This window comes from Vombatus ursinus, unplaced genomic scaffold, assembly GCF_900497805.2.
Source record: "Vombatus ursinus unplaced genomic scaffold, bare-nosed wombat genome assembly UNPS02013175.1, whole genome shotgun sequence".
Lineage (NCBI taxonomy): Eukaryota > Metazoa > Chordata > Mammalia > Diprotodontia > Vombatidae > Vombatus > Vombatus ursinus.
Genome location: NW_020952953.1, coordinates 1 through 14,789, shown reverse-complemented (window position 1 = coordinate 14,789; position 14,789 = coordinate 1). Strand labels below are relative to the sequence as shown.

General features: G+C 47.2%; 1 protein-coding gene across 1 annotated transcript; it reads left to right on the top strand.

Moving 5' to 3' along the window:
• The first annotated feature begins 1,332 nt into the window (after positions 1 to 1,332).
• On the top strand, positions 1,333 to 4,223 carry LOC114040452 (dendrin-like). Its single transcript, XM_027858564.1, has 2 exons — positions 1,333 to 1,541; positions 2,008 to 4,223. The coding sequence occupies exons 1-2, from the start codon at positions 1,333 to 1,335 to the stop codon at positions 4,004 to 4,006; spliced, it is 2,208 nt and encodes a 735-aa protein (XP_027714365.1). The 3' UTR covers positions 4,007 to 4,223.
• The last annotated feature ends 10,566 nt before the right edge of the window (positions 4,224 to 14,789 follow it).

The window sequence follows — 14,789 nt, the reverse complement described above, 5'->3', positions numbered from 1 at the left end:
ACCTCCGCTTGAATTGCTAGCATGGTTGCTATGCATGGTTGCTAAGTCTCTGCATGGTGGGTTTGGCGTGGGCTGTGCTGTTACTAACATTGCCATGGTAAAGTTGGGAACCACCTGTAATAGTGCTGGGGGAAGGGACCACGAGAGCATCAGAACAACCTTTCCTGCTCTTGTTATCTTAGCCAAAAGAGGGACCAGTGACAGGTGGACATCCAAGGCAGCAACGGGGAAAGTGTATTCACAAAATGGGAAGGGGAGGGGTCCAGCAAATGCAAAACGGCATTTTGTTTGTCCTTCATTTTCGCTTAGTTGCACAAAGGTGGGTGCAGAACTGGGAGCATTTCCATTCTGCCCATCTTTATTTCCTAAAAGTGTAGAAACTCATCCTACTCGTAGTTCAGAGCTTGCCAGAGTTGTGTGTGGCCATGATAGGGAGCGTCTCTTCTCCCTACCTTCTGGGTTAGTGGGGGAAGAGACTGATTGCCATTATGGTCCCTCCCTCCACCGGGAACACCTAGAACTGTGTAGGTGATAGTGATAGTGTAGGGTGAAAGGTGTGTGGTCTCCAAAGCAGGACCCTAGTGTCACCGATGGAGGAAGTAAGGAGGAGTTGGGGGGGGGAGGGGCGGGACTTTAGAGCTTGGGAACAGCAGCTCTCAGCTATGAGCTGAGCACGAAACAACCGCCTCCTCCCTCCGCCGCTGAGAAGCGGGTTACTCATCTTCTCCTGCGCCCGCACCACCGCTAAAAATAGCCCCCCAAGAGCCTTGGGGCCGCCCCCTCCCTTTCCCCTGCCCCCAAACCCATGGAAACAGGCAGAGGGTGGAGAGCGAAGACCTTGAATTCCAAGGGACATTTTCTTATTCTAAATGGAGAAGCAGACTAGAGTCAAGGAAAGCCAGGGATAGAACCCAAGTATCAGGGCACCTAGACTAACTGTAGAGTAATGGGTTAAGACAGCAACATTGGGTAGGGGGGAGAAATTCTGAGGGCTGAGGAAGAGGAGATGACCTCTGGTCCCGAGTTGAAGAATCCTCTCCACTTTCCAACTGGTCCCGCTTGGGTTTGGGGGGAAGGGGTGGAAGTGGGGAGTGTCCAGGTCGGCAACCGAAGACTGCCGCGTGCTGTGTGGGAGAAGTAGCAACACAGAACAACTGCCCTTGTCACATGCACGCACACATACATACACACACACACAGACACACACGTGTGCTCGGGTATATATAGTCCCCAGTCCTTGTGTACGCCGCTCTGCAGCGGGTACAGGCTTCCTAAGCTAGGAGGGGGCTCTTGGGGTGGGTGGGTGGGGGGTTGGGGTTGGGGTGGAACAGGATGGTGGATGGCCCGCTGTTTTCCGAGGGGCCAGGCAGCCCCAGAAAGCCCCATGATGGAGAGTCTGCCGGCTGCTTTTGGGTACAGAAGTCCAAGCTGTTAGTGATTGAAGTGAAGACCATCTCCTGTCATTACAGTCGCTGGGCCCCTGCTCACCAGCCCATGGACCCTACTGGGGGTCCTTGGGCCCAGGAACCTTCAAGCCACAGGTGAGTCTGAGGGCTAATTGGGAGAGCAGGTTGGGAGAAGGGCACAAGGAAGGGCAGTTTAGGTCCTGACCTCTCCACTACTTACATACTGGTTGTTATGATATCGCTTAAGCCTCACTGCACTCCCACTCCCTCAAAACGGGTGGGTCTAGGATTACCTCGGGGGAGGGGGAGAACGAGAGATGGACATGGATTAATGAATCTGAGATAGAGGGGGAAATTGTGTGAGGCTTACACGATTAAAGTGTGACAAGGAGGCAGTGTGTGAAGCTACCCGGAGAACCTAAATAGTCACCACCATTAAAGATTCCATATTTATCCCCTCCCCCTCCCCAACCTGGTTCTATAACCCTTCCGCACCCCACCCCATTAATCTTCATGGCTACTCTTTACTTCCCCCGTGGTTCCCTCTGCTCGTCCCTTAGCTTCACTGACCGCTCACCTGGGTTCCTGCTTATTGTCCCAGGTATGGGCTGGGCCAGAAGCCCCCAGAGCGGCTGCTTCGCCGGGCATGGGTGCCCCGAGTGTTGCAAGAGGCAACCAACTGGGGGACAGGGCACCCATCCGAGATCCGACCGAGGGAGCAAGAGAAAAGGAAGGCGGCCTCTCAGGAGCGTGAGGCCAAAGAAACAGAGAGAAAGCGGCGCAAGGGAGGTGGGGGTCGAAGTTGGAGCCCTCCAGGCCTTTGCCGTTCAGAACCCCGAAGTCCACTGGGCCGAGCCCGGGGCGGAGGTGGACCCCGCCCCGAACCTGGGAATGTTCCCAAGGCCGCCCCGCCTAAGGCCCGTCAGGTCCCTTGGTTGCCAGAGCACCTTAGGCCGTCCGGCCGCCCGCCCCGTCCAGCAGCGCAGTGGCTACGAGAGCCTGGCGCTGCAGCTCGCGCGGGGCCCCGGGTGGGGCGGCCGTCTGGGCCTCCCAGTTATGAAGCCCACCTGCTCTTGAGAGGCGCCGCCGGGCCGGTCCCTAGGAGGCGCTGGGACCGGCCTCCACCCTACGTGGCTCCGCCTTCTTACGATGGCCCCCACCGGACCCTGGGGGCCAAACGGCCCCCGCAGCTTCCCCGGCTGCCCGCCCCACTAGCTCCGGCCCCTTCTGTAGAAGGAAAAGATAGGGAGGAGCTCCCCAGGAAGAGGCTGGATCCGCGGATCTACCGCGACGTTCTAGGGGCTTGGGGGATTCGGCAGGGCCGGGGCACCCTGGGTGGATTTCCAGGTTGTGGAGGGCCTGGGCTTGGAGGGAAGACTTCAGACAAGGTCCCTGGGTTCTCTCCTGTGGGTCTCAATAGCAACGGCAGCGAGAGCTATTCACAACCTGGGGCCAACCAGACCACAAGAGCAGAAACAGTAACCTCTGGCACCCCCCAAACGACACCCAGAACCAAGCTCCCTCTCAGGGACACCTCTGAAGGGGAACGAGCAGGAGAACAGAGCTGGTCCCGCAAGACCTGGGGTCCTTCCCCTGGAGACCAGCCGCCTCAGCACAGCCAAACCCTTCCTAGACCCTGGGCCCCTGGGGGCCCAAGAGAGAAAGAGTCCCCGGGAGAGAGGGGTGGGTCCCAGAGGCCTTCCAAGTTTCCAACCGACTGGAAGGAGACCCAGCGAGCTCATACTGTGCCCCGCAGCCCCCGTAGTTCTGGTAGGGAAAACGGAGTGTTTGTCATTGACGCCACGTGCGTTGTGATTCGGGCCCAGTTCATCCCAACCCCTCAAATCCAACACGTGCAGCTTTTGCCTTCCCCGGGGCCACGGGATTGGGGGGACTCCCTGGCTTTCCGAAAGCCCCGAAAAGAGGAGGGAGAGGAGGAGCAAGCCTTCCCCTCCCCATGCCAAAAGCTACTGCAGAGTAGCCGGCTCTCTCATCAGCCCAACAAGGGCTGCTCGGAAACATGGGATGAGGATGCTGAGGCCAGGGAGCCGGAGGACCCCTCCCTGGAGGAGCGCGCCTCCCGCATCCTGGGGCTCCCAATCAGAGAGCTGGACCTGGGGGCGTCCCCCGTTCAGTGTAGCTCGGACCCTAGTGGGCCTAGCGGAGTGGCTGAGAGGTGCGCGGATGGCACCCGAGGCTCAGAGCCAGCGGCGAGGGTCCGGCGGCCCGCTGGCCGGGGCTGGGTGCGGGACCCAGGGCCTTATGCCGGGGCCCTGCGGGAAGCCGTATCTCGCATCCGTCGCCATACAGCCCCGGACTCGGACTCAGATGAAGCCCCAGACTGCGGCGCCCGGAGCTGCTCCTCCGAAGGGAGCGACACAGAAGCCTCGGGTGTCTCTGGGCAGCCTGAGAGAAGCCTGCCCGGGGGCCTAGACACACCCGGGACCCCAGGAGGCCGGGGAGAGATCGGGCGCAGGGCCGGGGAGCTGAGAGACTGTATCCGGGAAATCCTGGATGTGATCTGCCAGACCGAGGAGGCGCTATTCCGGGCCGAGGGCTCCGCTCAGGGAAAGCAGGGAGGGGGTCACCCCCAGCCATAGGTTCCCAGACCTCGGACTTGGTCCCGCCCCCCACGGTTCTCCCTCACCGTCCCCTTTACTCCTGCAGAATTCTCTCACCTCGTCTCATTTTGTTCTTCTATAACCCTACATGTACCCCGACCTGGAGGTCCTCACAATTGAAACCAGAGGAACAAACAGCCATTTGAGCTTTTACGGTTTTATTTTTTGAATGAGAAATGGGGGAAATGGAATCTTATGCCTGGATCAACTCTGTACCGATCTCAATTAAAGGGCTTAGAAAACAAAGCCCAGTGGTTGTTGGCTTGTTTTTAACTGAAACCCTGTCAATTATTGTGTGTCCCAAGTAATTCACACATCACTGCGGTTTGGACTCCATCTATTGTTTTCTCACATACATAACCAGATGACCTCCTCTTATACTGGACTATCTTCTACATCACTTAAAAACGACAGAATTTCAGAGTTGAAAAGATCTTTAGATTTTTTCTAGTTGAGCAAGAATTCCCTCAATAACATTCTGTAATATATAACATCAGCCTTTCCTTGAATATCTCTAGTGAGGGGCAAACACTGCCTTCTGGGGATTGTCTGTGATACTTTTGGATGATTCTAATTGTTAGAAAGGTTTTCCTTGCCTCAAGCCTCAATTTACCTCCTTGTGACTTCAGCCTTTTTGCTTTTAATTTTTCTCTTGGACCACACAGAATAAGTCTAAACCCTCTCCAGCATGACAACCTTTCACATATTTGGAGACCATTATAATTTTTGAACTAGGTTTTCAATTTAAACATACCTAGTTCTTCAACCAATTCTTTTGGTTTTTTTTTTTTCCACCAACCAATTCTGTATACAGTAGGAGTTAAAGGCTGTCTTTTCTTTGGATGGCCCAGCGTATTTTGACTGATACCACGGGATACAAAAGGGTCATAATTGGATAGGGAAGCATAATCAGAGATCAGATAGGCAATTGAAAAAGGGATAATAACAGCAGGGGTGGTGTCAATTAGAGAGGGTATTAGGGTAGAGGACTAATTAAAGGGGAGGGGAAGAAATAAGAAAGTGACTAGGGAGGCTATGAAGGTAGGTCTTGAAGCATTTCATAGTGGATTAGTATGTTGGTGGGTTTTTTTTAAAGAGGTTACTGAAAGGAAGTAAAGGCTGGAGGAAGGAGGGGTAAGATTCAAATCAGTAAGCCCAGGACCCCTACACTTCATTTAATTCATTTTTATTCAGGAAGGGGTAATGAGCAAAGAGACTTCTCACTCACCACAAAGATGCACCTGGAGAGAGCTCCCTTTCACCCTCATACACCTCTTTCTCAATCTGGAGAATCCCAGGACCTGATGAGCTTCAGGAATCAACCAACCAATAATCATTTATTTAATGCCTATTATGTACCAGGCACTATGCTAGGTGCTGGGAATACAAAGACAAAAATTAACCAGTCCCTACCCTCAAGGAACTTATAGTATGTAATGGGAGTGGCATGGGGATGACAATATATACACAAATTAGTAGATAACAAATATATATGGTATATGTATATATAATTTATGATCATTTTTTGAGGAAGGAAGGTCATATGTAGGGCCTGGTCCTTAGGCTGAATGTTGCTGTTCTAAGAGATGAAGTTAAGGAAGCAATACATGTCTGGTGTGGGAGATATCTTACGAAAATAGTGGAAGGAAGGGCAGCTAGATGGTGCAGTGGATGGAGCGCTGGCTCTGGTTTCAGGAAGACCTGAGTTCAAATCCAGCCTCAGACACTTGACACTCACTAGCTGTGTGACCCTGAGCAAGTTAACTTAACCCCATTGCCTAGGGCCCCCCCCCAAAAAAAGTGGAAGGCAGGAGATGGAACGCTGTGTGTGGAAATAATTTAGCTAGACCTAATTGATGTGAAGTGGAGTAATCAATCTAGAAGGATTGGTTGGAGCCAGATTGTGAAAAGCTTTAAATGCCAGACAGAGGAGTTTGAATTTTATCCTAGAGGCAATAGGGTAGAGGTTGAGGGTAACTGAGGAGCCTCAAAACCCATCTGTGAGTTAGGGGGTGTCTACTTCAAGCATTCTAAGACTTCCCCTGGTGGAATGGGCAGATGAGAACAATTTGTTCCAACATCCATGAAGGCAGCTGAAACAGGCCCCGTGGAACTTTTAGAGCTTGGTCCAATGCTGAAGACACTAAGGTTATCCACCAAATCACAGGCCAAACCCCCATCATCTTGACTTTTGTCTTGCCATTGGACTTCAATGACTCCGGAAGAGAGGCTAATGACTTCATGCAACTCTGCCTCACTTAAATCCACTTCACGAAACAGTGGAGACATTACCCTGTGATGTCACTGTTCCTCTTTGGAAATGAAGGACACACAATAGAAGGCAATTGGTAGTTAATCAAACAATCCAAGGTACCATCCTAAAGCACATGGTACAGTTAACCCCTGGAAACTTCAGTGGATCCTCTGCTTAGCATTTCAAATCCGTCACTACCTATAGACAGACTACCTTTCCAGATACACACTGGACCTTCACACACTCTGAGGTCCATCCAAACTGGCCAACTTGTGTCTCTCCCATGACAGTCTCCGTCCCATCTCTGTGCCTTGGCAAGTTAGCTTCCATCAGGTCCAGCGGCTCTGGAGTCATAGGACCTAGGTTTTAATCCTAACTCTGCTGCTACCTCTGTGACCTTGGGGAAGTCACCTCACCTCCATAGGCCTTAGTTTCCTCATGAGCAAAATGAAGAGGTTGGACTAGCTGGCTGCTGGGGTCTTTTCTGGGTCCAGAGATTGTTATCCTGTGCCTGAAATGCACTTCTTCTTTTCCTCTATTCATTAGATTCCTTCAAAGCTCAGCTTCAATTTTACCTCTTACACATGGCCTTTCTGAATCCTCTCAGCTGCTCCCCTCCCAACCTCCAAGTTACCTTGCATCTCCTTTATATATATTGTTTTTCTGTTTTTATGTATACATATTTCCTTAAAAGAAGGCAGCTAGGTGGTACAGTGGGGAGAGAGAGTGCTAGGATTGGAATCAAAAGGACTAGAGTTCCAATCTGGCCTCAGACACTTCCTAATTGTGTGACTCTGTGTGACTCTGTTTGTCACAGTTTCCTCAACTGTAAAACGAGGGTAATGATAGCACCCACATCACAGGGTTGATGTGAGGATCAAATGAAATATTTGTAAAGTACTTAGCATGGAGCCTGGCACAATAGTAGGTGTTTAATAAATGCTTATTTCCTCTTCAATAGAATATTTCTTGAAGGCATTTTTGTCTTTGGATCTCCAACACCTAGCACACAATAGATGTTTAATAAATGTTTGTTGATTGATTGATGGGGAGCCACTGGTGATTTAAAGCAGAGGGTGATAATATGGTTAGATTAATGCTTTAGGAATATCACTATTGCAGTTCTGTGGAGCTGAAGAAGGGAGATTCTTGAGGAAGACAGAGCCGTTGGAAGGCTGAAAGGTGATGAGGGGCTGAAATAAGGTGGTGTTTTTTTTTGTGAGTGGAGAGCTTGGGATGAATGAGAGAGCTGTGGAGGTAAAATGCCAAGACTTTGCAACGGAATGGATATGAGTGAGGGAGGTAGAGTGAAGAGTGCAGGAGGATTCCAAGGTTACAAACTTGGATGACTGGATGTATAGCTTTACCCTCTAAAGAACAGGGAATAAGGAGGTAAAGATTTCTAGCCCCAATCAGCCAAAATGCTCTGTAGCCTTAGAGTCTGTGCTGAGACTATTGCATAGATTAGAGCAGGGATAACTGGATTGGGGCTATCACTAACCCTGATCTTAGTTGCTAAGAGCTGGAAAGGAAATGGACAAAGTATGAAGTGATGGGCTAATAAGGCAGCATTGGGTTGGATGGGGAATCCCATGTTGGAGAATTTGTGCTTGAATCAAACAGGGCTAATGCCCTAATCTGGAGCCTCTACACTTCCCCATTCTCTTTGCTGAGTTTTCCACTTCATCTGTGGTTACCACATTCCTCCCATGATGGAGTTGCATGCCAGGAGGAAATCTGAGAGTGAACCCTAAATCCCTCACATTAATCTTAGGGTAGTTAGAGGGGGAGGGAGTTGGTTAGGTTGGAATTGGCCAGTCAATTAAGTTGTGTTATTCTATATGGTCACAGGGGGGCATACTTGTATTGAAGAATCTCCTTTCATTACAGCCCAGACTGGTTTCAGTCAGGTTAGGGGGCATCAAAGACTCCAATCAATCACCAAAATATATTGAGAAGCTAGTCTGAAACTTTCCAAATCCTTGGATCCTTCCATTCCCTCTTCAACCCAAACCCCACTAGCCTTTCCAATAGAGGAGATCCAAGCAGACACCCAGACCCGTTTCTTTTCCTCTCTTTCACCGTCAAGTGAATAGAATTCTGGGAAGGGTCACAAAGCTGGTCAGATTCCTGCTGTCTTTGCTTGGCTAGTTCATACTGTCTGCTTCTCTGGGTACTATAGTGGAACAGAAGAGGGGTTTAAATATTGTCTGTTATTTGCTAACTGTGTGACCACAGACTCCTTTATTCTAAAATCACACAGTTATTAAATCATGGCATTTTAAAAATGTATAATCAAAAAAAAGATGATGGGCTTCTTAAGTTGTAACAGAAAATAACTAGGGAAGGAATATGCATTTATATAGTGCCTACTATGTGCCAGCCACTGTACTAAGTGCTTTTATAAATATTATCATATTTGATCCTCACAGCAACACTTTGAGGTAAGTGCTATTGTCCCCATTTTGTAGTTGGAGAAATGGAGAAAATCAAAGGTCAAAGTTACACAGATAAGTATTTGAGGTTGGATTTGAATTCAAGTTTCTCTAATACCAGGCTCAGTTCTTTATCTACTGGGCCACCAGCTTCTGGGAATGACCCATATGTTCTGCTGGTATCTTCATGATATCAACAGAAAGAAGAGAAAGGCCCTCAGTACATTGACTGGACCCTCTCAGGTCAATTTATGGGACAAGCGGGGCACAGAATGGTCAGTCATGGCTGAATTTTGATTTCACATCTTTGGAGGGAACGTTCTTGTTGACCGGGTCCCAAATCTATTTGAGTTACCTGAGACAAGTCTAATCTTTTGAGACCTGGAATTTGTTCATCTAGAAAGGGAGAGGACTGAAGTAAAGGATCTCTTAGGTCAGTGGTAAGCACAATAGAAGGTCTTACAGTTAGAGGACCTGGGTTCAAGTCCTGTGTGACTGGAGTAAGGTATTTCACATCTCTGGGCTTCTGTTTTCTGATTGGTAAAATGAGACATTTGAACTAGATGTATTGTAGTGTGCCTTCCAATCCCATCGAGCCCTTCTAATTCTGACAGAATGTGATTCTGCCTCTCACTGACTGTAGTCTTTGGACAAATCACTCCACCTTTCTGAGACTGTTTGCTTAGAAACAAAATGTTACAAAAAATATTACTAGCAGTTACCTACCTAACTGGCCATTTTAAAGAAAGTGCTCTGTAAACCGCCATGTAACTATAAACTATTACTCTTCTGTTATTGTTCAGTCATTTCAGTCGTGTCCAATTCTTTGTGACCCCATTTGGGGTTTTCTTGGCAGAGATACTGGAGTGGTTTGCCATTTCCTTCTCCAGCTAATTTTACAGATGAGGAAACTGAGGCAAACAGGGTTAAGTGACTTGCCCAAGGTTATACCACTAGTAAGTGTCTGAGGCTGTATTTGAACTCAGTACTTCCTGACTCTAGGCTCTATACCACCTAGCTGCCCCACTATTCTGCCTCCCCCAACCAGGCCAGTTTCCCCAGGTTCTTTAAGAGAAGTTCCCCCATATTGTCCTTGCTACTGAGAGGAAAGAGCAGTAACTCAGAATAGGAGACTCCTATGGAGGTTGATGTACTCACGTACCCCCATGATTCCTCTAGACTTTCGCTTCTCTTTCCAGTCTCTGATCTTCTGCCTACTCCCAGCAGACTCACCACTCCCCATAACCCTTACTCTCCCTGAATTCAATCAACAAACATTTATTATTAGGCACCTACTATGTGCCAGGCACAGGCATTAAGAACTAAGCATTGGACTGAGTCCAGAATCATGTAATAGACTGCTTGATGGATTAAAGTTAGGGGATAGGGGTACACCAAGGGAGACTTACAGTTCTGTTCTGATATAAGCTCCTTCTGTCTTTGCACGTTTTGACTCCCATCCCCTGTCTCCTAACTTGTTTCCCTCACCCTGGCTCTGCCCACTGCTCCCAGTGTCCTTATTCCCATTGCCCATTCCCGGCATCTGGGCTGAGTCAGCTTGGGTAAATTTAGCAGCTGGCCTGGGCAAGTGCAGCAGTTTTGCCTAGACTCTCTCTGCCTAGCCTGAGGACTCACCTCAGTTCCCTTCCTTCTCCTACCCATACTACACTGCTTTACTGGCTCTCCTCCAGTGCCCAGGTCCTCTGTCCCCCTCTCAAACTATTTATGATTTTAATCTCAAATTATCTAAAAGTTAAACCCCAATTTCCCCAGGCCCCAACCACTGAGGAGGAGTGAGGGAGACGGAAAACTGAAACCTGGAGTTGAGTGGGGAGAGAGGCAGGGATAGAGTAGAGTGGTCTGTTTCAAAGAATAAAGAACCAACCCCACAAGTGCCCTGGTCCTCATTTATGGAGAAGAAGTATTAGGTCTCTGCTGAGGCAGGATGCTCTCACCAATTCTTCTCTAGGCTCCCAAAGGAAGAAGACCAGTTATATCTATTGAGGAAAGTAAATTTGAAAAAAAAAAAAAAAGGCTTTGATTCCTCAATGATCATTCACCCCACCCCTATTCCAACCTTGGACTCAGTCAACCTTGCTGGTGTCGGGAAATGAAAAGTTGTTATCACTTGATAGAGACTAAATTATTTCTCCCAAATAACTTAACCTGCCCTGGTTTGGGGTAGGGAAGGAGCTGGGTTCAGATTGGTGGATGGGAGAGAGGGTAGGGTGGCACTGTAAGAGACTGACATTCTTAATCCTAGTGTCTGGCTGTACTTTGCTTAGTCTGCTCCAGAGCACATCTCACAACGGAGTTATCCTAATCTCTCCAGCTAGAGGCCTTATTATACAGGTCAGCCCAAGAGGATGGTGGAGGGATGACTCTCTACTGGGGAAATCTGGTCTATCAAAATTAGTCATCACATGACTCTTACTGTGTACAACGTTCTCCTGGTTCTGCTCACTTCACTCAGCATCAGTCCATACAAGTCTTTCCAGGTTTTTCTGAAGTCTGCCTGTTCATCATTTCTTATAGCGCAATAGTATTCCATTACATTCGTATACCACAACTTGTTCAGCCATTCCCCAATTGATGGGCATCCCCTCAATTTCCGATTCTTCACCACCACAAAAAGAGTTGCGATAAATATTTTTGTACATGTGTGTTCTTTTCCCATTTTTAAAACTTTCTTTACTTTTCTTGAGGTTTTTTGGGGGGTCTATGTTTTCTTTTACAATATGATTAATATGGAAATATGTTTTGCATAAGTACACATGTACAACCTATATTGAATTGCTTGCCTTCTCAATGAGGAGGATAAGGAGGGGAGGAAGGGAGAGAATTCGGAACTGAAAGTTTCAAAAACAAATGTTAAAAATTGTTTTTACATGTAATTGGGGAAAATTAAAATACTAAATAAATTTTAAAAAAATAAAGAAATAAAAAATTTTTTAAAAGGGAATGGATCCTTACCCTGCTGATACCTGAAGAGCCTTACTACCCTTTCTACCTCTTTCGTAGGATTTGATAATCAAATCAGCATTAATTTTACTGCCCTTATAGGTGTGAATCTTTTTCCCATTTTTATGATTTCCTTGGGATACAGACCTAGAAGTGACATTGCTGGGTCAAAGGGTATGAACAAAAAATTTTTTTTTAAGGCAATTGGAGTTAAATGACTTGCCCAGGGTCACACAGCTATTAAGTGTCAAGTGTTGGTCTGAGGCTGGATTTGAACTCAGGTCCTCCTGACTTCAGGGCCAGTGCTTTATCTAGTATGCCACCTACCTGCCCCGGGTATGAACAATTTTATAGCCCTTTGAGCATAGTTTCAAATTGCTCCCCAGAATGGTTGGATCAGTTCACAGCTCCACCAGCAGTGTATCAGTGTTCCAGTGTTCCACATCTTCTCCAGCATTTATCATTTTTTTTTTGTTTTGTCATGTTAGCCAAACTGATAGGTATGATGTGGTACCTCAGAGTTGTTTTGATTTGCATTTCTCTAATAATTGATTCTTCTTTTCTAACACCACCTTTTGTCCTATTTTCTTCCCTTATTTTCTGATTGATTAGTACCAGGAAGAGCGGAAAGTGGAAAGAATGGAGTGGGGTGAAGAAATAGAAAGGAGAAAAGTTGGGGTGGAATAAAAAAGGGTGTGGAGAGTAAGACAAAGGAGCCAAGGCTCAAGAGGACCAGTATATCTTTAGCTTAAAAAAAAAGATATCTTTTGTTTTTACACCACCTTTGTTATAAAACATACCCCTCTGTCCTTCTCCCACCCAGAGCTATCCCTTATAACAAAGAATGAAAAGGAAAGAGAAAAAAAAAAGCAGTTTAGTAAAACTAATCAATATGTCAAGTTGAGTCTGATAGTATATACAGTGGTCCACACCTACCTCTTTTTTTTTTAATAAGACAATTGGGATTAAGTGACTTGCCCAGGGTCACACAGCTAGTAAGTGTCAAGTGTTTGGTTTGAGGCTGGATTTAAACTCCTGACTTCAGGGCTGGTGCTCTATCCTCTGTGCCACCTAGCTGCCCCTCCATATCTAACTCTTCAAACAAGGGAAGGAAGTAGAATCTTATATTTCATCTTTGGGGCCAAGCTCAGTCATTATAATTAATATTCAGCTTCATTTTTTTGCTGTTCTTTCCATTTATATTATTATATTATTTTACTAGTTCTTTCTTCATGTTGCATCAGTTGATGTATTTCTTCCCATGCTTCTCTGTATACTCCATTTTCATTGATGTCTAGTTTTTTGATGATTACAGTGCCTGAAGGGGACAGGAAGTACCAGCTACCCAATCATATCTCTTCCTTGTGGGCGGCTAGGCCAGTGGTTGATGCTAGGGTACTAAGGAAAGGGAAAGAGGGAGTTGGAGGAGGAGTCACTGCTAGGGTTTGGGGGGGCTGGGAGAGTCATGTCTCTGACTGGCCCTGTAGGGGTTCTGTGGGTGGGAGACTGGAGACTCCCTGCTGAGAAAATGACTTCTGCATCTAAATCTAAATCCAGCTCTGTCTGCTGGATGGCCAGAGACCTGATAAATGCCACAGTCACGCCCCCCCCCCCCCAACCCACACACACAGCTCATGGGCTTATGGCTGTTTACATAAAACAGGAGCTGGGGCTAGAGAATGTAGAGAAGGGGAGTAGGGCTGGGCTTCAAAGGCAGAGGAGCCTCTGGCCCACCATTGAAATAGCAGGGACTGCTATGTCAGGTCCAAGGGAGCCTGGATTCTCCCCTCCCCATTGATTCTGTGGCTCTCTCCCATAGCAAGAACTATAGAACTCCTCTATCTCAGGTAGTCTCAGGCATGTAGGTAAGAGAGAACATATACAGGTATCCCAAGTAAAACCATGGACACGGGTACATGGAAAAGGTTGAGAGTTGCTCCAGGATAGGGGAGTGAGGCATGTGTGCATGGAAGAAACAGATTCAGGAAACTCTGAATAAAGAAGAAGCTAGAGAGAGCAGGGGTGGGGAACCTTAGGGATTTCTTCTGTGAAGTTTGGATTCAATCAAAGGGCCACACTCGAGGACCTAGAGGGCCACATGTGGCCTTGAGGATGCAGGTTTCCCACTCCTGGTTTAGAGTATATAGCTATGTTTTCCACATCACAGGGGGTTAGCGGCGTGGAGCCCCCAAGATCTGGAAAATCCGCCTATGTTTTTTTTGGCTCTTCCTTCGTACCAGAGAAGTCTGAATTATTATGGTATTAAAAGATAAAATATGTTGACATTATACAATACTCTACAAATGTGTGTGCACTTCTGAGTTTCTAAACTTTTTCTGTGTCATCTGCTGGTCTTCAGGTGTCATCTGTGGCTTCTGCAAAACTCCCCCAAAATTTCCACTTAATTTCTTATATCAACCTGTGATATATCAAAGCTGAGATGGGGAAAGTCACGATGTGGAAGGGATAACTATATATGTCTAGAGATAAAAGAAGGAGTTGGTAGAAGATATATTTGTGCACCTGTGCCCCTCTCTGACACCTACACCTCACCAGGAGATCACAGATCTTGACTTAGAGCTGGAAAGAGCCTCAGAGATCACAAAGCCTTCACTTTGCCGATGAGGCTCAACTCAGAGTTGAAGTGCCAAGGTTACACAGCTAACCAATGCAATGTCTTTTAGTCCCTAGATCACTGGAAATAAAATTTTGACTCAGATAACAGGCTAAGCTCCCTGGGGTCTTAGGTTCTTCAGCCTCTTATAAATGCCAAATATATCTTTTGTTGTTCAGTCGTTTTCAGTAGTGTCTGAGAGGGGACATATTTATCATTCATTTATCACCTCAGCAAATATTGATCAAATACCCCCTGTAAGCAGGGTACTGTAGGAAGATTCAGAGATAAATAAGATATGATTCTTATCTATGTAGGACTATAGTCTTGTAGGGAAGGTAGGATATACACACGCAGATGATAACAATACCAAGCAGTATGTGATGAATGGTGTAAGTTACCTCTAGGTGGGGGCAATGAGTCAGAAAGAAAATGCCCCTCTTGGAGTCAGCCCCCCAGGATCAAATGTGGTCAAGTGAGCCCAGACCCTCAAGAGCT